At 47.4% G+C, this 23,493-nt stretch overlaps 1 protein-coding gene across 2 annotated transcripts in view; it reads right to left on the bottom strand.

Moving 5' to 3' along the window:
• The window catches only part of ATXN7L3 (ataxin 7 like 3), a 131,002-nt gene that overhangs the window by 70,323 nt on the left and 37,186 nt on the right, over positions 1-23,493 (bottom strand). For both annotated transcript variants that reach the window (XM_086923921.1, XM_086923922.1), the window contains exons 7-9: positions 11,161-11,206; positions 10,939-10,970; positions 10,491-10,559 (exon numbers count right to left, since the gene is read on the bottom strand). In XM_086923921.1, the coding sequence (XP_086780047.1) occupies positions 10,491-10,559; positions 10,939-10,970; positions 11,161-11,206 (147 nt within the window). The remainder of the gene's footprint in view (positions 1-10,490; positions 10,560-10,938; positions 10,971-11,160; positions 11,207-23,493) is intronic.

Genomic DNA, 23,493 nt, shown 5'->3' with positions numbered 1-23,493 from the left:
TCTAAATAAGATAATACTGGAACAGATAGAGGTATCCGGGGAGGCGGGTGGGCGTATACGAATCTACAGCTCTACATGCCAAGAACATGCCAAGAACAGATGCCTACAAGTAAGTAGCATTTTCCGTTCGAGGCATATGAGCAGTAGATCGTATACTTATGCATAGACTATACAGCAGTTACCTCTTTAGCGGTGGCTACATGTATCTGCTTCAGTGGTTTGAAAAAGGTGTTCTTAATACAGCCTGGCACACACTAGCTTGTTGTTTTGCCTGCACATCTACACAATAGTGTTTTGAGAAGGTGTATGGTGTAGACCAAGTTGATGCTTTGCAGATGTCATCTAGGGGAATGTTCTCTAAGAATGCCATAGATGGCCATAGTTTACATGTGGAGTGAGTTCTAGGGGGAATGCTTAATGTGCGCTTGGCTTTAGCTAGCATATTTGGATGTATTTAACAATCCACCTTGCAATCCCGGTTTTTGAGATAGGATTGCCCTTATGAGGTAGGGAGAAACCCACAAAACGTTGAGTCTTTCTAAAGAATTTTATTCTTTCAATGTAGTAAAGTATCGCTCTTTTCACGTCTAGCGTGTGAAGAGCTCGTTCTGCTACTGAGTCTGGTAGAGGGAAAAATACTGGTAGTTCTACAGACTGGTTAAGGTGGAAAGCAGACACGACTTTGGGTAAAAATTTTGTCCTAAGAACCACTTTGTTATAAATTTGTAGAAATGATTCTTTTATGGTTAGTGCCTGGAGTTCACTGACTTCTGAGAGAGGTGATCGCAACCAGGAAAGCTACTTTCCAGGTGAGAAATTGTAATTCGCATTTTTTCAGAGGTTCAAATGGGGGACCCATGAGTCTGGTAAGGACCACATTTAAGTTCCATACTGGAGAGGGTGGAACTCTAGGTGGAATTATTCTTTTAAGTCCTTCCATAAATGCTTTGATAGCTGGCACCCTAAACAAAGACAGGTGGTGTCTGTTATGGAGATAGGCTGCTATTGCAGTGAGGTGTAGTACAATGAATGTATACGCTAGGCTACGTTGTTGTAGATGCAAAAGGTAACAGATGATGTTTTGAATAGAAGCATCTAGTGGGTTGATGTTATTTGTACAGTAAATTGCAAATCTTTTCCAGTTTGCGGGATAGCAAGCCCTAGTGGTAGGACGTCTAGCCTCTTTAATGATGTTCATGCAATCTGGCGGGAGTTTGAGGTAGCCAAACTCTAAGATTTCAGGTCGCAAGGTTGAGTTGATTGGGATCTGGATGTCTTATTTCTCCATGGTTCTGAGTGAGAAGCTTGGGTGAGAGGCGTAGCTTTTGATGAAGAATTAGTGATAGTTCCAAGAGGCTTGTGAACCATGGCTGTGGGACCCATGTTGGAGCAATTAGGCTCCTCGTGAGTGAATGCTGTTTGAGCTTCCGAACCACTAGTGGAAGAGCGGGAGAGGCGGAAAAGTGTAAGCAAATACGCCTGACCAGTTCATCCATAGCGCATTGCCTGTGGACAATGGGTGTGGATACCTGGATGCAAAGCTTGGCCATTTTTTGTTTTGGTGTGTGGCGAACAGGTCTATTTCTGGGTGTCCCCACATTTGAAAGAATGGAAGCAGAACTTGAGGATAAAGTTCCTCTTCATGGATCTGCGGTCTCTGACGACTGAGCAGATCTGCAATCTGGATTGTGTACTCCTGGGGGGTGTTCCGCAAGGAGATATAGGTTTTGACGAAGGGCCCATTTCCATATGCTTTGAGATAGGTGTGAAAGCTGCAGTGTGTCCCCCGTTTTTGTATGTAATACATTGAAGTCATGTTGTCTGTACAGACCAGGACAGTTTTGCCTACGAGGTGGAGTTGAAAAGATTTTAACGCTAGGAAGATTGCCAACAATTCCAGGTAATTTATGTGGAATTATTCTTGTTGAGGGGTCCACATGCCCTGAATGGTACAGGTTTGAAGATGAGCTCCTCAGTCGGTGAGCGATGCGTCTGCTGTTTACACTATCTGTGGAACCGGGTCGAGGAACGGCCGCCCTTTGGAAAGGTTTTGTGTGATCCATCACAAGAAGCGAAAGGTGCGGTTGTCTACCAACACCACATCTGCTAGCTGACCTTGAGCCTGGTTCCACAGACCTGCCAAACACTTCTGTAAGAGACGCATTTGAAGTCTTGCATAAGGGACGATGACAATGCAGGAGGCCATCATCCTGATTAGCTGCATGAACACTTGAGCTGGGAGCGAGTGCTGAGGCTGAAATTTTGTTATTAGAGCTTGTATGGTGTTTATCCTGACTAGGTTGGGTATGCAAGAGCTTTTGAAGTGTATCATAGCCCCAAGATATTGTTGTTTGCTGGACGGTTGGAGGTGGGTTCTGGTGAGGTTTACCGTGAATCCCAAGTCGTGAAGCAGTTGGATTGTTTGTGTGTGTGTGTGTGTGTGTGTGTGTGTGTGTGTGTGTGTGTGTGTGTGTTGCACACAGCTACTGTGTAACTTGGCTTTTATGAGCCAGTCGCCCAGATAAGGGAAGATATGAATGTGCTGTCTTCGTAAGTGGGCCGCATCTACTGCGAGGCAATGTTTGACCTTCGTATGTTTCAACGCCAAGGGCTTTGGCGTTGAGGCTGTTTTTGGTGCCGGTGAAGAAGGGCGTGGCACATCTTGGGTCTTGTGCTTCGGTGCAGAGGGTGACTTTTCGGCACCGGAATGGGGCTGGCTCAAGCCTGAGCCAGACGGCGTATCAAATAGTTTCTTACCTGTCGGTGTAGTTTTGCAGCTTGAAGATCTTTCTGGATTCACTATGCTGTGCATTATTACGAGGTCTGGTGGTTGGGTTCGGAATCGTAGTCTTTTCTTTTTTGTAGCCGAGGTGGTTGTCGCGTCCCACCTTTTGATGTACTTCCTGTGATGTCGGCCCGCTTCCTGCGAAAGCTCCCACCTTTGGGCGCCGTCTTCGGGTTCTTTTTTTCTTGTTTTTGTGTTCAGTTTGTGAATCCTTTGGCAATGTTTTCTAGTTCTTCCTCAAAGTAAATGATTTTTTGCTTTGTTAGGTTTTGCCTATTATCATTCGCTTGCAAATGTAATAGGCGAGAATTCAAGTGCTCCATCGACTCGTCAAACCACTGCGGTTTTTTCACAGTGCATGTGAGTCACGTGACCACAAAAGCGGGTCACGTGACCACACAAGCACGCGCATCTCCCTAATCCGCCTGCCACACTTCTCCCCTCGCTCGCATTCCCGCCCCCCCCCACCAGGCTCTCTCACCCCCATCCAGCTTCCCTCTGGCCATTTGCCAGCATATCAACACTGTAAATTTATGAGGAGAAAGCAACAAGATAATTTAATAGCAGCATACTAGGTTGTCATGTTGATTGCAACGTGCCAGAAAAGACCAACTAAAACCACTCGTAGCAAATGCTACCGGTTCACAACGGCTACAGAGGCGCTTCGAAGCCAATGCGATTCACTTTAACCTTGAACAAACACTGGCGTTGCCAATAGGTTTCACATTTGGAAAGTTGGAGCTATTGGTTTTGCAAATGACATTTTATATTTATATATTGTTATTGACAATGCCAATAACGATATATAAATATAAAATGTCATTTACAAAACCAATAGCTCCAACTTTCCAAATGTGAAACCTATTGGCAACGCCAGTGCTTGTCTTTTAAAGGTGTTTGTTTGTATCTTGTCCTTGTATTTCCACCTTCTTCTCCTGCCTCATCTTTCTGGCGGAGGTGGGTAGGTTCGCTAGAGAATCCAGAAAGAACTTCAAGCTGCAAAACTACACCGACAGGTAAGAAACTATTCGTTTTGAAGCGTGAATATTTCTGGATCCACTATGCTGTGCATAGACTTTGTAGCGGTTTGTTATGTTTGTGGCGGCTGGGTGGAAGATGAGCGTTGGAAGCACTTTGTCCTACTTGTGCTTCCTTGTTCATTTGTATATCCACACAGTAGTGCTTAGTGAACGTGTGCACTGAAGCCCATGTAGCTGCCAGGCATAGGTCTTGAATGGGTGTGTTAGCCAGGAAGGCTATTGTTGCTCCTTTCTTCCTGGTAGAGTGGGCTCGTGTCCCCTCTGCTAGTTCTTGGCCTGCCTATTTGTGGCAGAATGTTATAGTTTGAGTGATCCATCGTGTGATGGTTCCCCTTTGTTATTGGTCTACCCAGGAAACTGCTTGCTTTGTTTTTCTGTGCTCTTTAGTTCTTTCCATGTAATGCATTACTGCTCTTCTAGTGCCAGTGTGCAGTGCCCTCTCTGCTCTTGTGGATGATTTCTGAAATAAGCTTGGTATTTGTATTGTCTGGTTCATGTGAAACCTAGACACCACTTTTGACATAAAGTGTGGGTCAGTTCCCTTTACCACCCTATCATTGTGTATTTGAATGTAGGGTTCTTGCAGCGTCAGCGCTTGCAGTTTGCTTACCCTGCGTAGCGAGGTGATTGCCACTAGAAAGGCGGTCTTCATTTTGAGCATTTGTAGTGATGCCTTAGGATTGGGTTCGAAAGGTGCCTTCATAAAGCGGTTAGGACTAAATTAAGATTCCATGCCGGTGGTGGTATCCTTTTGGGTGGTGCTATCCCCCTTCCAGGAATCTTCTCACTACTTGTGATGTAAAGAAGCTCTTTCCTGTCTCCCCTCTTGTGTAGGCTACTATCGCTGCTAGGTGTACTCTCAGCAAGGATGAACTTAATTTTGCTTTCAGCAGGTGGGTCAGATATTTTAGCACTGTTAATTCCCTTGTCATTTTCTTGTCCAGCTTTTTCTTGCTGCACCATTGTGTGAACCACTTCCATTTTGCCACATAGCACCTCCGTGTGGTAGGCCTCCTTGCCTCTCGTAACACCAGCATAGTGCTCTCTGGTAGCCTTTGGCGTGCAAATTCTATGTCTTTAGGAGCCATGCAGCTAGGCTGAGGCTCTCTGGCTCCGAGTGTAGTACTTCTCATTTTTGTAAGGAGAGTAAATCTTTTCTTTTCCCGAACGTGTGGGGTGTTCCCTGTGCCATTTCTATTATTTGTGAGTACCAGGTCTGCCTTGCCCACTGTGGTGCCCACCAGGATCAGTGTCATGTTGCTGGTTCTGCACTTGCTGAGTACCTTGTGTATCAGTGGTATTGGGGGAAAAGCGTAGGCAAATGTTTTTGACCAGCTTATCCATAGAGCATTCCCCTGGGATTGTTATACTGGTTTTCTCGATGCGAAGTATAGGCATTTTGCATTCTGGTGTGTTGCAAATAGGTCTATTGTTGGTGTTTCCCACTTCTTGAATAGCCTCGCGTTTCCTGTGCATTGAGCTCCCACTTGTGGGATGCTGATGTCTGTCTGCTGAGTCGGTCTGCTTCCACTTTATCCTTCCCTGGTAGGTGTATGGCCAGTAGGTCTATTTTGAGTGGGATGGCCCATCTCCATATTTCCTGCGCTAATTTGGATAGTGCCGCTGATTGTGTTCCTCCCTGTTTGTTGATGTAGAACATCGTTGTTGTGTTGTCTGGTTGTATCAACACTTTCTGGTTCTACAGTTGTTTCTGGAAGGCCTTCAGGGCAAGGAGCACGGTCTTTAGTTCCAGGTAGTTAATGTGTCTGATCGCATCTGCTGGGGTCCACAGACTCCTCACCTTGAGCTTGCTCATGTGTGCTCCCCATCCCATCTGTGATGCGTCTGTGGTGATGGTCACCGTTTGGGTTGGTGGTGTTAAAGGCTTCCCTTTTGTTATGTTCTCCTTGTTTCACCACGTTATCTCTTCCTGCACTGCGTGCGTTACAACCACTATATCTTCCCAACTTCCTGTAGCTTGTGACCATTGTTGTTGCAGCCATTCCTGGAATGGTATCATGTGGAGCCGTGTATTGGGGACCAGGTGTATGCAGGACGCCATCATCCCCATGATCTTGCTCGCTGCCCTCACTGTCAGAGCTCGCCCCTTCTGGTAGTGGCATGTCTCCTTCAGCAGGGCAAGTGTTCTCTTGTCGCTGGGGAACACCTTGCTCTGTATGGTGTTGATCTCTGCTCCCAGGAAGATCTTCACTTGCTCTGGTTCCATTGAGGATTTACCCCAGTGTATGGAGAATCCCAGGTCTGTCAGTGTTTCTGTGACCCGCTGCGAGTGTTCCTTGCATGTCCTTTGGGAACTTGCTTTTATTAGCCAGTCGTCGAGGTAAGGGTATACATGAATACCTTCCCTCCGTAGGCGCGCTGCCACGGCAGCAAGGCATATGGTGAAGACCCTTGATGCGGATTTTAGTCCGAAGGCTAGGGCTGTGAACTTGTAGTGTACTTTGTTGATGGTAAATCTTAGTAGATGTTTGCGCTGCCTGTTCATGGGAATGTGCAGGTAGGCATCTTTGAGGTCCACGGTGGAGATGAAGTCTCCGACCCTTACCTGAGGAATGACCTCTTGTAGGGATGTCATTTTGAATTTTTGTGTTTTTAAGTATCCGTTTAGGAACCTTAGATCCAGGATGGGTCTCTATCGTGGACTTTTGGTACTAGGAAATAGTTTGAGTACACTTCCTTGTTTCTTTCTCTGAATTGAACTGGTTCGATGGCCTCCGTTTGGAGGAGTTTGTGTGCTTCCTTTAGGAGTAGCGCTAGTTCTTTTGCTGAGTGCGCCTTCCCTTTTGGTTTTCTGTTTGGTGGTTTCTTTTCCAGTTCTATGCAGGATTCAAACGGTATTATGTGGAGTATCCATTTGTCTGTAGTTATCCTCTTCCATTCCTGGAAGAAATGTTTTAGCCTACCTCCTACTGGTGTTACATGATTGTTGATGCTTGGTCCATGTAACCCTCTTTTGTTGACCTTGTTGTGCCCCACCTACCGAGGAATCGTGTGGGTGGGCATGCTTGGTGGGATGGAGTCACTTTGAGGTGGGTTGCTGGCCCCCTCTTACTTGCCCTCGTCCATTACCCCTCCCGCGAAAGTACCAACCTCGGGCCAGTCCTACCAGGTTTGTTTTTGCTGGCCCTGCTGCGCTGGATTGTCGCCCTGGCAGGCATGCTGGAATGTCTGGTGTGACGTTCTCGGCTGGTTTCCCCCCCTTCCGTTTGGTCTCCGTGTTGGGGTACCCCTTCTCATTCCTCTGAATTGCAAGGCCCCCATGGATCAGCAGTCTCATTCTCTTTTTTGAGCTAGGTCAGTTTTTCATCCACAGGTGCCCCGAACACTGTTTTTCCATTGAATGGGGTGCTCAGAATGTTGTTCTGTACTTCCGGCTTGAAGCCCGAGATACTCAGCTAGGCATGCCTTCTTTCTGTGACCCCGATCATCATGAGCCTGCTGGATGTATCGGCCCCAACCAAGGCTGATTACAGGCATGAATTTGCTGTATTCTTGCCTTCCTACACCAGGTGTGACACCCTTTGTTGGTATTGCTCAGGGATGTCTTTCAGCAGCTGTCCGACCTCGTCCCAATGCTGGTATGCATGTCTGTTTAGTAGGGCATTAGAGGTTGCAATGCGCCAGTGCACCGCTGCATTCCTATCCACTTTTCTCCCAGTTAGGTCCATCCTCCTACTTTCTTTCTCCGGTGGTGGGCCTGAGGTTGTTGGAACGTTTACCCTTTTCCTGGCTGTTACCGCAATAATGGAGTCCGCTGTAACGGATCCTTGGATGTAGGGGGGGGGGGGGGGGGGGCTTTAAAGGAGTACTTGTATTTCTTCTCCATCCTAGGGGAGACAGACCTGCAGTTCGCTGGGTCCTTTAATGCCTCCCTCCCTTGGTCCAGGACACTTGGAAGCATGGGGAGGAATTAACTTCTTGTTTGAGTGGGCAATAGGGTCTCTAAGAGGAAGCATGCCTTTGGTTTTTCTTCCTCCAGTTTGACTCCATAAGCCGTTGCCGCGTTCCAGATGACCATGTTGTAGATCCCAATGTCATCTGGCGGCGAAGGCCTCGAAGGGTACGTCTCCACGGCCTCTTCTGGGCTTTCGGTGTCGAGATCCTGCCACTCCAGGTCCTGTGCCACAGACTATGCAGAGCCGAAACTCGTCCACTGGTCATAGTCGCCTTCCTTGTCGTAGTATAGGCCCCCTTCCTCTAGGTGTTCCTTGGGCTCAGGAGTTTTTGGCGGTTCTTCGGCGTTGAACTCCTCTTCCTCCTCTATCTCGACGATCGTCGGTGGTTTTGACGGAATCGTGAGCTTTTTCATTTTTTCGTCGAATTCTCTTTTCCTTTGCAGGATGTTATCAATTTTAGCCCCAAACCTTCTCTTTTTTCTCTCCATTTCGGCGGCCTGTTCAGCGTCGAGTGTTTTGGCCTACCTCTTCGATGTAGTTGTCAATGTTGAAGCAGCCTTTGGGTCCTTCTCCTTCGAAGTCAAGCGGTCCTTTTCGGGGACGTGCTTCGACGACCGTGGCTTTTCGTCAGCTTTCGCCGTCTGGGAGTCCTTTTCGAAGGATCCGCTGGGCTGTCTGTCCCTGGATGCAGCTGCAGCCGTCGATATTTACGGTGCAAGTGCTCCCTTCGTGGACTTCGACTGTTTTACGCGAGTCTGACTGAGGCTTTCGAGTGTCGGGGTTTTAAGGGTCGACGTCTCTCCTACCTCTTTAGATGTTTTCTTATCGGTCTCTACTACCAGGTAGTCATCTGGTCCCTCTACGATGTTGTCCTATTAGTCGCTGGAGAGGCCCAGGTCCCGAAGCGACGGAGGTTGGCCTTTGCCTTGCATGCTGTAGTTGGCTCTTCTCTGTCTCTCTAACCCTGAGGGTCTTCGGGGTGAAGGCGGAGCAGACGTTGCAATCCTTGCTCTCGTGGTCGACGGGTAGGCAGAGGTTGAAAAACCGGGTGCTGGTCCTTCTGCGCGTACTTGTGGTGGCAGTTACAGCAGAATTTAAAAGATGTTTTGTCCATTCCTGCGCTCAGGGGGCCCCCTATGTGCGCATTCTCCGTTGGACGTCGAAGTTCTCCTCCTTCTTCGTCGTCATCATCCCGGAAGAGTGATCTTGTTTCTCAGTGTCTTCTCTAATCCTTTCCGTGTAGAATACAGCTTTTTCCTCTTCTGAAGAGGGAGCCCAAAGGTGGGAGCTTCCGCAGGAAGCGTGCCGACGTCACAGGAAGTACACCAAAAAGGTGGGACAAAGACGCCCACCTGGGCTACAAAAAAAAAAAAAAAAAAGAGAGAGAGAGAAAAGACTACGATTCCGGACCCAACCACTAGACCGCGGAATAATGCACAGCTTAGTGAATCCAGAAAGATTCACGCTGCAAAAACTTTAGATTTCATAGCCGGGCATAAGGGTGGGGCGTCTGAGCCATGTTGCTGGTGTCGACTAGAGGGCAGGAGTGCTACTGGAGCCTTAGGTTTGGGGAGAGGGGTTTCGGAACTCATGGACCGCTGAGCCGGGATGATGGTCTCCTCTTTGACGTCGGAGACGTCTTCATCACCTTGTTGCTCCGGCTGGACACTGGGATTTGCTCCTAAGATGTCCGGAATTGATCTGCTTCCGCAAGACATTTCGTGACGTTGAGCCCGACGGTCACAAATGTTTTTCTTCGACCTGAATGATGCACAGGCCTCGCAGTTTCTGTCTTTGTGCTCCAGGGAGAGGCAGAGATTACAAACCTCGTGTAAGTCCGTATGTGGGAACTTAGCCCCACACCCAGGGCATTTTTTGAAAGGAGTCCTTCCCATTGACTGCAGGCGTGGTTGGAGCGGATAGGCCCTATGGCCCGCGTCGAAGATCAGGGAGTTTGTTTTTAAAGATGCAGGTTGAAAGGGAAACGCAATGGAGACAGTACCGTTGAGTGGAGAGGGATTGTGCGAAGGGGGGTTTGTAACAGATACCGACCCAGAGCGCAGCAAATCATATCCGAATCAATGACGGAAAAAAAACTATCTTGAGATGGAGTCGATGCCCACGCGAACTATCATCCTAAGGAGGAGTCACCTACCTTGTGACTACAAAGACTTCTTCCAAGACAAAAAACAAAGTGCAAACATCCCAGCCCAACACTAGATGGCGATCTATGCATAAGTATACGATCTACAGCTCATATGCCTCGAACCTTTATTTCTGTGAAGAAGAATGAAGGGTCATGCTACTTTGTAACAATTATTCATTTAATGCAAACAATGATGATGCAAATTTATATTGATTGTTTCCATTACCAGTCATTGCTCAAAAAGGTAAAACTATAAATGAACACTGCAGGAAAATACATGCTTGGGGATGAGGGGCCCCTTGACATGGTTTCCTACAGGAACTACCACAAATGCAGACTGAATTCCACAAGGCTAACTGTATCTACAGACTATACACAACAGGGAGTTCAGTAACTGCAGGATTATGCTCACTATAATTTTCACCATTGTAGGATATATTTTCTAGGAAGGCCCAACACTACAGACTGAACTCCACAGGATAAACCATATGCAGGATGAGAATTACATGACAGAGATGGCACTAAGCAAGGAGAATTTCAAATCTGTTTACAGTGAGCAGGGCCCTCTCCTGATAAGGATGAAAATAAGATTGAATCTTTACCGTGGTGAGCAGTGTGCGCAACTCCTCAGGACCCAAAGTTTCATAATTGATTCCACAGCTATTGTTATACTGTAAACAAAAAGTAAATATTATTTTAATTTCAAACATTACTTCTACCTTTATTTGACCTAAAACCAAACATAGGTCTTCTGCAGCTCAGTCCATCACTCTTCCCCTCCCCCGCCACAGCATGAACTAATAAATCACTCATCAGCACTATGAGAAAATGACAAATAAAACGCAGAGAAAAGGAAGAGCAACAACCAAGTTCCTAACAGACTGAATGACAAAGACCCCAAGGCTAGAAAGGGGGCTGAGAGGAAACGCGCCACAAGACTATTTAGAAAGCAACAAAGTGGCATAATTTCAGCAAGAAAAGGGGCAGAGATGTGTTGCACAGTGACGCAAGAAAGCGCCGGACATGTTAACGTGTGAGAGTAACACTTACTTTAAAGGGATCCGAATTCCCACCCAGATCCCCTGAAAGAAAAAAAGATATCAGTTCTGAACTAATATCCCTTGGCAGAGCTAGTGTTTAATCTATGAACTTAAACAAATATCCAGTCACACCCCTCCAATTTCTCAGCAATCTCCAAACATGTTGGTCTACGTCAGTCACATGGCCCGCTGTTTAAATACCCATATCTTGGTTAAAAGTTCCAGCACTTACCATTCTTGTGTTTTAAAGATTTGGGTCTTCGGGGTGAATTTGGATTCTAAGGAGAGAGAAGGGATTGTGAGGTTTTGCCTTGGCGGAGGATGGAGAAATTAAGTTTACAATGTGGCCAGATTCTGTGCACCCAAAGAGTGGGCACAATCATCATGGAAAACTCATGGTCTCCTAGCATGGTCATTGGTTCAGCCTAATCCCACACAACGTTTGTTCTTCAAAGTGGAATACAAAACAAACACACAACTAATGTCTTTGATGCAAATAGGCTTCTGTTGACCTAGATCCCCAAAGCATAAATCTCTCAATAATCCCTAGACCATCAATGCCACTTAGTTTACTTTCGTCTTCTCTTACTACAACTTATGGCAGCACCAGCATATTTAAATACCTGCACACTAATGCGGTCTATTACAAATCCTAAAGACCCCAATTTATGACCTGTACCTTTCATCTTTTTTTCACCCACCCATTAGGAGCATTTGTCCATTGGCATGCATCACTCACAGCGAGTGGTAACAAAAAGGTATATGCAGGAAATATATCTGCCTTGAGTGATTCCCTAGTTTTCTTTGGTTTGAATCTCTTCTTTCTGCTGATTCCAGATAGCCAGGCTAAATTTAAACAGCTCATTTATTCATTTTAATATTGCTTACTCCATTTGATCTACATAGCACCTATGCAGAAGTGCTGTACAATGGAAATATTAAGCAAACACTGAAACATATATAAAGAACAGAACTTGATACAGTTGCACACAAATGGTGAATCTAATACACCAGGAAAGGGAAGTAGCAACTGTGAGAAGATGGGATTTCAGAAAAGCGCAAAAAGGTGAAAGGAGAATGAGAAGTGCACAGAGTTGTAGGATGCTTCACAACTTGGGGACAAGAAGGGCCAAAAGATTTGATTCAATAGGAGACACATGCCTACCCAGCAAGTCAGATCTAAGTGCGATCAGAAGGGACCGAGCTATGAATACAATTAAAGACTATGCATAAGCAGAACTAGAGACGGAGAGAGAAAGGCAGCTAGCAAAGAGACGTAAAATGAGGATTTAAAGAGATGATGAAAGGCAGTATTTAAGACCGATACAGCAAGTGAATAAGCAGAAGAGGTCAAATCTTGCTAAGGTCATACAGATTAAAGCAAACAGAAGAGAAAAACAGGCGACATGTGCAGAGAGAAGAGAGATTAGAAAATGAAAGATTTGTTTCTAATGTTACAGGAGAGGTAGGCTGAAGCAGCAAAAGCTAAAACATGAAGTATCAATTTTTACGATGAAAAGGTTATCAGAAGCAGAAGAAGAAGAATTCTCTCAAACAGGTTCCAGTTTGACCAGGATGTGGTAGATTCTTTTCCCTGTAGCCACAAACGCATGCCTTTTTCACAGAACTGCACAGACATCCAATATGTAATAGACCTGTCACATAAGGAAATACATGAAATAAGTCTGACAGCTGAAGAAACCTCACTCCAATTCTCTGACAGCTAGAATTCGATTTTCCATACTTTTGATAATAATAAAATGTTATCTCTGCCGTGAAAATAGCAGGTTTTCAAATTGCCAATTTTAGTGGTATTTAATTTGCCGACCTCAAAATTACAGAGGGCAAGCATTTCCTTGATGGAACCTGAATTTGTGGCATGCAGAAGCTCAGCAGTAAGTGTTAAATTTAGCAGCAATCATACCATCTATTAAAAAAAATAAAAAATAGAAATGTTGGTTATCTCTAGCCAACTTAAAAAGACCTTCTGATGGGGAGTGTATGCACTCTCGCCTCATAATACAACTTCCTAAAAACGGTTATGCTGCAGCGTCAATGGGGCCAGCCAGAGAGGAAGTAGGACTTGACAGAGTCGCAAATCTTTCACTTGGAGGCGATCTAAATGGCTGCTATTATTTGGGCCCTTTTAATAATAAAAAAGTGAGTAGAGAGAGAGATGTGCCCGACTATGTATTGAAAATCTTCCAGACTGAATTTAGCTAGGGATATGTGCAGCTAATGAGCTACCGAATGTAAAGACTTGGGACTGAAATTAAGAGGAAGTGGATAGACAGACAATAAGAACTCATAAGGATTGGGCCAAGGTTAGTCTTCAGGCCTTTTATGAGATTTCTTTTCCTCTAGGGTGAAAGGCTATTCCAGTAACGTAGAAGAAGTGACTTTCACCCTTAATACGGTCCAGGGCTTCGGTGTCCATGTAAACCACACAACTGTAGAGATTGTAATGCACAGATAATAAAGGATGAATCAGTTGTCTACATTCTTCATTCATTTATTGACACATGTTCAAGGTGACAACACTGGTGATGCAATTGTGAGCATAGCAGCTCTCTGACTTGCAGTCAATGATGAGTTCCCTTCAAGGTTCTTGGTGAGCGCTTCGCACACAGCCACTTACCATAGCATGTTGGCCACTCTAAGCCCAGAAACCCATTTACCAACCAAAATAATTGCAGAGACAGGTTGAAGGGGATGAATGGACTCAAAAGTAATAGAGCAAACAATTTGGGTGACTGTTTGCAGGTAATTAAACATAGTACAAAATATACAATAAATTACCATGAGAAGGCAACATTTCTTAGTAATAGTCTTTGCCTTCCAATTGAACCACTTGCTGGGAGTGTCTTTGCGTTCAATTCTCTTATTAGTTATCCCGCCTACAGATTCTAGGCTTCACTCACTATCGTCTTCCAGCCCTGCTCAGGTAGAAACAGAATCAGCCAGTACTCCAGAAAAAATATGGGGTGCTTTACACTGCTTCATTAAGGGTGCAGGCTGCCACTCAAACCTGCACTCTGAGGAATGGAGCGTAAGCAGGTCAGTTCAGGAGGCTAGCTACACATGTTCATGAACTAGTCATTGGAGGCAGAGTGAACCAGAATAGTGCATCGGTCCTCCTGCATGGTGCAGTTCACCTTACTGGAGGCTCATTAGGACTCTTAGAGCTTGTGTCTTTGGTGTCCCTGGTTTGTTCTCCAATGTGTGGAGCCTCCAAAAGCCTACGTTTGCAGCATTATTCAACGTGACCTCGCTCCAGCCCTTTCACCACCTTCTTCCTGCGTGGGCTCCTGTGATCAGCCTGTTCAACCAGAGGCAAATCACTGCCTCAACTAATTGATTGGCATGAATTAGTGAGCACCAAATCAGAGGTAAGAGCAACTCCTCTTCCTCATACAACAAACAAGCTAATGTTTGCAAGATACACAGAGTAGAGGTAGGGAACCAAGCAAGTCCATGTTCCATGGAACTGACAAGGGCCTTAAATACTGCCCCGAATCCCCAATATATGTATTAGAGCGAAACATGAACTGCTAAACAGCACAGTATTTGAGCACAGTTGTGAAACTGAATTGCACAAAAATTACCTTGAATAAATGGAGTTCGAAAGCAAAACCTGTCAGCCTTAAGCTTAGCTGATTGTTTCCATGTGTTTCTTCAAAAACTATAATCCAAGAGCTAACCTCGTGGTCTCTTTATTATGCGCAACTGCCCTTAAGGAGTCCCTCTCCTAAAAGTGTTCCGATCGTCCAGAGAGTGGAGCCAGTTATGTTAACATCAAATTAGCAAATCTTGCCTTCACTGAATTACCTTTCATATTATCAGATTGATTTAAAGTGGGACACATGCATTTATCTATGCAATTTGCTAAAATTGGAGCATGAATAAATTCAATCCGTTGCTGCTAAATGGAGAAAGAAGACCCAAGTTTATATGCACGATTCCTTGCTTAAAAGATCTGTGTGATCCCAGTCAAATTATTAGTGTTGCTTTCCCGGACAGTAAAAATTCAGGAGCACAATGCATCGTTCAGTTCAGGGTGTGCAATACACACAAAACAAAACTCACTTGTACATGGTTTTAACAGACATGTTGCTTCACATATAACAATTCTGTTTGTGTGCACATTTCGATAAAAGGGCATATTTTGGTTTGCTCTTGGCAACGTCGTCCGAGCATGGGGTATTCTTGACGGCTTCTTAGTAAATGTTACCCAGTGGAATGCTATTTGCTTTCCCTGCCGATTTTTTCAAGTACACAGCTCGTAATTTGGTTCCGAGAGCAAAGTCAAACCATTTGCTTGTCACGCTCTATGAATTTGCTGACTGTCCGCCTCTACTTCTAAGAAATAACACCGAAGGGCCCAAAGTCTACCTAGGTGCCAGAGAATCCTGGCTTGAAATGGAGAGGAAGCACTACTTTAAAAGAAAGTAGAGAAGCCCACTGAGCATGGCTTGTCCCCCAACCCCCACCTCTCTGAAGCCTACAATGATAGTGGAAGAAAATTATTCTGTATGGTTTTTTTTACAGAAAAAAAAGGCATCCCATGCCATGTATCGAAACATGCTGGCAAAAGTGATGTATTATTTCTAAATGAGAGTTACAACTGCTGTTACCTTCTTGTAATTCTGGCTAACTTCCACCACCTCTGACACAGGTTTAATTTCTCAGGGAATTAAATTGGTAATAAAGTCACGTTTGATATTTGCTAATAGCATAGTGGCCTGTAATTTTTTATGATGGTGGTGCAAGTGTTTAATAAAATAAAAAAAGGTGAGTGACTAGTTCAGGGATCACGTATATTACTGTTCGGTGGAGTTGAATCATTAGAACAGTCTTCAGATTTTTCAAAGCAAGGTTTACAAGGGCACACTTAAAACCCCTGATCCAGTCATCTGCACCTTGGTTCCAGCTTGGAGCCCCTGGGAGAAGGAAGACTCCATTATACCTACCCATATGATAAATAGTGGAAGGGCTGGTTGTGCCTCTGATGCATAATTCTACACTCCAGTATTGAATTTAAAAAGTGCTGGAGAAATGAGCATTTGTTTGTCCAGGACAAAAGCAGATTGCTTGTGAAACTGAATGCATGAAACCAGAGTGACTATGGAGCTTTTTGTGGTCTAGACAAACCTGCTCATCAAAGAGAACTTCATCAAACAGAACTTTGAGGAGTTGGTCCCAGTGGAGGTAACCACCCTTATGCTCCTTCAATGACATCAGTCGGAGAGAAACCAGAAAACAACTGCTTGAATGGCAGCCTACATATTGGAGCACATGAAAAAACTCAAAGTAACCACTCAGCAGCACCAAGCTTACTGAATCTGGTTCAGCTGTAGGAGCTATGTAAGCACTCTTGGACCGACATACCCCTCTATTTGACTCTGGATACCAGACCCTTTTTGGATTGTTTGCGTGAGACATTTTCCCCCTATTGGCCTATGAAACGACTTTTTGTTTCTACCATAACTTAAGATCTCTTGAACCAGTTCTCAACTTCGTTTTTCTTATTAAAATGTACTTTTACGTTGGTGCATAATCGTGCTTCTGCCATTCACAACTAACATGCTCTGATCATGCATTGCTTTTTTGGCTTAGGAACCTTCATCCACTGGCCCGAGACAAATGTCAAACATCAGTTTGGGCTAATTTTCTTTCTACTGACTGTTTTGTACCTTCTTAAACTTTAAAAAGAATGCGCAGGCGTGTCCAAGATGGCGGAGTGAGAGGAAGTCTCTGACTTGAGCTCCGTCCCTACCAGATTAAAAGCACGGAAAATAGATTCCCCTCCTGTCTCAACCACGCACAAAGAAGGCCACTCTGCACCCGAGGGAGGATGCACATGCTGGTGGAACGAGTGGCACAGATTAACCTTAAATTGGCACGATCCGAGACGAGCAGGAAATGAGGCCTGCGAGTGCTCCGAACGTGGCCCCTGAAACCTGCGCAGCTCTTTCAGCAGTTCCCTGATGGGTACAGACAGAGGTGAGGAACACAGAGGCCTGAGAACTGCCCTTCTATACCATTGATTGCACCCCAGAAGGAAAGCGAGTGCGACAAGAGGGCCGTGCTGATCCCCCCCCCCCCTCCCCCCCCCCCGCTCCACCACCCCCCAAACCCTGCGCATGGGCGGTTCCGGACAACGCATTCGTCGGATGAGGCCCGGTGAGTCACAAAGGGCCCATGTGACGCAGAGCTGGACAGCGGTGACTGGGCTGCCTCCCGGATACTTCCCCTCGCCCGTGATCACCTCCCGCGAAGGGGCGGCTGGGGCGTTGGCACCCCCGAGCTCCCTGGAGGGAGTGCATTGATTCGAAGGCTGAGGCTAGCGGCCATGGCAAGTGTGCGGCCAAGCCAGGCCCTGACTCTTTTCCGTGGGAGAAGGCAGTGTGCACTGCTGGGTGCCCCCTCCCCTGGTGACCTCCGGGGCCCCTCTGCTCCTGGTCCTTCCTGCCTAGGGTCCCCTGCCCGATTGCCCTGGGAGGATCTCACACACGCTCCATTGGTGCGGTTTTAGGCCCTTGCGGTGACTGGTGTTTTCCAGGGGTACATCAGTGAGCCAGGGGCCCACGTGGGATGCAGATGGGACTGGCCCCGACAGCGCTTACAGCAACAGGGAAGATTTTTTGAACAGGTTCGGCCCAGCCTCCTTCCTCCTTATGGCCCTGCTGATATCTGAAGCCCTCCCCCTGGTTTGACAGTCTCTGGAAGGGGACCGAGTGTGGCCTGCCGGCCTATTGCTGGTCATTTTCCTCCCGATCCTATGGAGAATTGAGCCCATAGCTTACATCTTGATACTGCCGGGCTGCCTCATCGCACAGGGTTCCTGAGGCCCACTGTGCTCTGGCTGTTGTTGCTCTCCCACCCTGGTACCCTCCCCATCTTTTTTTCTCCTTTGCGATGGTAGCACGAAATCATGGCTACTGCCAAAAGCACGAAAGACCCATCTGTCAAGTACATGCTGCTTAAGGGTCCGACAGATGCCCACCAAGAGAAAGCCCCAATGGAGGATCCTAAGCATTCGAGTGAAGATGGGGGGTGGGGGGTTTATTGCTCGGTGACTCCTGAATTCCTTGAAGCTCTTTTCACCTCACTCCGTGAAGACCTTCAAACAGTTAAAAAAAAGATCTCGCTATAGAGCTCAGGGAGGAGTGCCGGAACATCAATGAGGTGGGAGAGAGAGTGGCTGCGGTGGAAGAAGGCTCCCTATCCAGAGACGCAGAAATCGATTCCCTCCAAAAAGAAATCATCTGCCTGCAGGACCAGCAGCTGGACCTGCAGGCCCATGCCGAGGACCTGGAAAACCGGTCCAGGAGAAACAATATTCGCATTGGGGGCTCCTACGGGCGATGAAGGAACAGACCTGGAACGATATGTGCAGGAGCTGTTTGGGATCATCATGGGAGTAAACTCTTCTAAGAACATCAAGCTCAATAGATGTCACAGAGTCGGCCCTCCCAGGGCACTGCCCGCCCACTGTGTCCACAACTTCACAGAAAAGAAGGCGATCCTCAGACCAGCCCGATCAGACCAAAAGCTACAATTTTGCAGCCACCCCCTTCAACTTTTCCAAGACCTAGCAGCATCCACACTTTTAAAAAGAAAAGATTTCCGTCCGATCACTGGCCACCTCCGCTGTCGCAGAATCTCCTATTCCTAGGGCCATCCATTTCACCTTATCTTTCAATTGAACAGTAAGACCCAACAGCTATGCTCTGTCAAAGGCTTATAAGCTCCTCGAGATCACACACCCTGACTCTCCTTCCCAGCGCCCCTCTTCGACGGAGAGGACCTGAAGCGATAATAGCCGTGGCCCCAGGCGCAGCTTGAGATCTACGCCCTATTGACCAGACCCCGCAGCCATGGCGAAAGAGATCGGAGGTGTTGCGTTCCTTCATCGGGGGGGGGGGGGGGAAACAAGAAACTGACCCCCCCCTCGAGGTACTGCTTAACCCTATAAGGGTGGTCGATTCATGGTTAGTAGTAGAGGCTTGGATCCAACCCCGTATGGAGTTGGCTGCCATCGCTGTGGCTGCCCATCCGGACTCAGACTTAAGTTTAGAAAGACTCTTTGGTCTACTGGTTTGTTATAATTCTCTGTTTTTTGTTGAAGGGTTTGAGTAACGTTTTGGGGCTTTACTTCCAACTGATGACGTTCGGGGTTAGCGATGTGCGTGCGCTTATTGGTGGCTGCACCCCTCCTCTTGAGCCCCCAGATATCGTTTTAGCTAGTCCCATGGCTCGCTTTACTTCTCCAGCTTAGCTCTCCCGGTCACCTGTTTCATGGAGGGCAAACTACTTAGTATGAATGTAAAAGGCCTTAACAACTCCACTGAAAAAGCGGCAGTACTCCATCTCTTGGGACACTTGCAGTGGGATATTTGCCTGCCGCAGGAAACACACCTTTTAGCGCAGGACATCCACAGAATGCATTCGAGGAAGTTCCCATGGCAGTTTTGGTCATCAAGGAGGGGGCAGAAGGGAGGGGGGAGGGGGCGGTAGCGGTTCTTTTCTCTAGTCGCTTTGGAGGGTCAATCCTAGGTACCCGTTTCGAGATGAAGGGCTGCTTACTGGCTTTATGGGTGCAGTTAGGGACGCTCCATTTCACTATAGCCTCGCTTTATGCTCCCAACGAGCATCAAGAGGCCTTTTTAACGGAGGCACTGGCGGGGGGGTGCTCCAGTCCCCAGACCGGACACTATGTGTAGGGGGCGACGTCAATCTAGTCATGGATTTGAGGGGTGGACCGCTCTGCATAGCAGATAGTACAGACAGGGGCATTCAGTCCAGTTGGGTTGGCATCGCTGACCAACTGTGGGATACGTGATGTCTGGCGCCTGCAGCACCCGGCGAAGTGGGACTACACATACTTCCCCGCAGCCCATAAGACATACGCATGCCAGGACCATTTTTTTGCTTCCCCAGCAGTGTGGGAACTCACTATAGGCTCTTCGACCATGCTGCTATTACACTCACTTTCTCTCTTTCCACGTGCATCTCCCAGCGACCTCCATGGCGCTTGCGCAAAATCTTACTGTACTCTCCTGATATAGTGTCCTCAATCAGACAAGTGATTACGGACTACCTAGAAGTTAACAACACCGGCGGGGTCCCTCTTTCATCAGTCTGGGAAGCCCTTAAATTAGTTGCCAGAGGTGCCCTTATTGCGAAATCAGCACAGTATATCAAAATTATTATTATTATTATTTTGAAGCTTATAAAGCGCACGGCTACCCCCAACGGGGGTGTCCCGGGCCTGCAGACAACCGATACCAGAGAGATTCAGTGGGAGCTAGATCTTGGAAAAGAACCAGGTCTTGAGTTTCCTCCGAAACAAGGATTCGGTAGGGAGAGATCTGAGATCCAGCGGGAGGCTATTCCAGAGTTTGGATGTGGCCACCGCAAAGGCCCGGCCCCCTGTTCGTGCAAGACGGAAACGTGGGGTGTACATCAAGCGAAGATGGTTTAATCTAAGGTCGCGTACCGATTAAGTGATTAAGTGACTAAGTCTGTGCCTCAAGTATGCAGGGCCTCGACCATTGAGAGCCCTAAATGCGATGACTAAAGACTTGAATTGTATACGTTGACTGTCTGGTAGCCAATGCAGTGTGACCAGGGATGGTGTAATGGAGTGGCGATATGGAATGTTGCAGATCAGCCTGGCCGCGGCATTCTGCACTATCTGTAAGCGCTTGATAAGATAAGCCGGGGCTCCCACATACAGACTGTTTGCATAGTCCAAGTGGGACGTGATCAAGGCTTGGACCACCGTTCTTCGTGAATCAAGGGGGAGAAAGGGAACAATCTTCTTAATCATGCGGAGCTTTCCGAAGCAAGATGCCGAGACTTTGTTGATTTGTGTTTTACAGTAGGAAGCCTAAATTACAGGCAGATTGTACTGGGGCGGGAGGATTCAGTTCTGTAGGCCACCATATGTTGGCTGGTATGGGAGCTTTTTGATTGAAGAATAAGACCTCCGTCTTATCTGTATTCAGTTTGAGGTTATTGGTGGTCATCCAGGATGAGAGGTCAACCAGGCAATGACGGAAATTAGCCATGTAGTCATCAGAGTGATCTCTAAAAGCAAACCCGAGCTGAGTATCGTCAGCATAAGAGATCACTCTGACACCCCAGGATTCCACCAACTTCGCTAGTGGGGCCAGATAAACATTAAAAAATAGAGGACTGAGTGCTGAGCCCTGCGGAACCCCCCATTCCAGTGGTTTCTTAGTAGAGACATACGGCCTGAGGAAGACCTGTTGTGATCTATCCTTCAAGAAGGATTTTACCCAAGCCAGCGGTGTCCCCCCAATACCCACCTCCTGGAGACGGTCCAGGAGGATGTCGTGTGAGACCGTATCGAAAGCTGCAGATAGGCCGAGGAGGACCAACATGGCCTCCTCTCCCCTATCCACACACTCCTGAATCGACTCAGACACCTCCAGTAATGCAGACTCAGTACTAAAGCCCGACTGAGAGTCATGCAGCAAATGATGTAGTTCCAAGTATTCAGACAATTGCTCCTGTACCACTTTTGCTGGTTTAGGGAGAAGTGAGATCGGCCGTAGTTACTGAGACATAGCGGATCAGCATCTGCTTTCTTCAGAATAGGAATCAGCATAGTTTCCACAGCGCGGGGAACAGGCCAGAACGCAACGAAGCATTCCATATTTCCAACAAAGGATTAATCAGTAGCGGGGCCAGATCACTCAAGATCTGAGCAGGAGCCGGGTCAAGAGAAGAACCTGATTTACAGTTATGGAACAAAGACAATGCGTATTCTAAAGTTAAAGGTTTAAATGAAGTAAACCGTTCGTCATGAGAAATTCTATTTGGTGATGACACCCTTTTATTCAGATTAATAATTGCAGTGATGGGGAGGAGGAGCCAAGATGGCCGCAGAGACGGACGTGTAGTCTCCCGGCTCCCCGAGCCTTTGTTCCCTGCAGCACTATCCTGTCCTTTCTCCTGCGATAGCGCTGCCGCTGGATGAAGGAGAAAGCGCGCTGTTGCTGGGAGTGTTTCTCCGGTGTCCCTGCCTGCTTGCTGGCCGTGGATATTGCCGTGCTGATCTGTCGGCTTTCCCGCGCCCTGGGACCGGAACCCGTGTCGCTGTGCGCCGCCGGAGGCGGCTGGAGCTCCGTGGGCTGATTGCTCTAGGACAGAACGGGCGTCCTGTGCCCGACCGCTCGCTGTGGATAAACCTGCGCTAGCCTCTTCAGTGGGATGCGGACTTCGACTGTTTGGGAGTTTATTCTGTGGAATCTCCTCCGTGTGACGCTACGGTGAGCCGCGCTGCTTCCCTATATTTTGCCCGACTTGGATCTGGCTGCCGTAGCTCATCTCTGTGGTTGCCCCTGCCTAGAGTCGCATGGTGGGAGACTTTTACTGGCTGTCGCCCGGTGTCAGCGGGCCCTGACTGTAACGGGAGATTGAACTTCAACCGCCCATCGAATATTTCGCCTACGCGCTTTGGTGAGCCCCTTGGTGGAATCAACATGGCGGCCGGCTCCTGTGGGGTGATGGTGGGTTACACCTCGGATCCTGACTGTTTCGCCCTGCGTGGACTCGAGCGAAGCGTGGATCAGTGTGCTGAGCCTCGGATGGTGGACACGAGGGACCACCAGCCTGTTTACACTTGTGCATCTGCTCTTATAGCACTTGCCGAATTGAGGGCAGAATGGCGTGAGCGTTCTCTGGCGCTGTGCATCCTGCTGGATGGAGCCGCACTCGGATCGAAGTGTGTATCGTCTGCCTATTCTCCTTGCAGCCCTAATCGGCCCACGCTATGCACTGGCCGAGATACAATGTTACCGCGCAAACGCACAACGGAGCAATTGCCTGGCGATGAAAATGCCTGCGGCTTGTTGTCTGCATAGTCCAGTGATGCTACAGTGGTTCCATTTCTGCTGGGACTTTTGGTCTCGCCTACAGCATCGATGTCTCTGCTCATGGCGCCGCTGGCGCAGCGACTGGTCCTATTGACTGCCTACGTTATGCAGGCTACGCTCTCATTTCTTTGTGTTATGCAACATCTGGCGAACCTGGGAGCACCGCTCTTTTGGATTGATGGCACTACACGTGACTGGCGATGTCCGTTTTGTTTTTGGGCGTCTTCTCACTGCCGAGGGCGGCCATCTTACCCCTTTGTTCTGTCTGGGGCGGGTCCTCCTCGGAAGCCATTTTCGGGGGGACGCTTACGATCTGGCCAGGGCTAGGGGATCTTTCTCTACGAATTGTGTCTGATTGGCTGATGGTGACTTGAGATGGAACGCTTCCTCAACGCGTGCTCTGTGCTATGGGATGGCTGCAACAAAATATAAAACAAACCTTCATTACTCCTGGGACACGGTATCACGATGATCTACAGTGTAACTCTTGAATGCTTGCTTATCGTACTAATGTGTTACTGTGTCGCCGTATTGCTTGCTTTGGTGCTTCAAACGCATTCGTGGCCGGCCTGAGGGTTGTGGGCCCGTATTTGTTCTTTACTAATGCACAATAAAAGTTTCCAAAAATGTAAAAAAAAAAAAATTGCAGTGATGTT

Source organism: Lissotriton vulgaris, chromosome 5 (assembly GCF_964263255.1).
Source record: "Lissotriton vulgaris chromosome 5, aLisVul1.2, whole genome shotgun sequence".
Lineage (NCBI taxonomy): Eukaryota > Metazoa > Chordata > Amphibia > Caudata > Salamandridae > Lissotriton > Lissotriton vulgaris.
The sequence above is the reverse complement of the archived record's forward strand: the minus strand, read 5'-3'. Positions and strand labels throughout refer to the sequence as shown.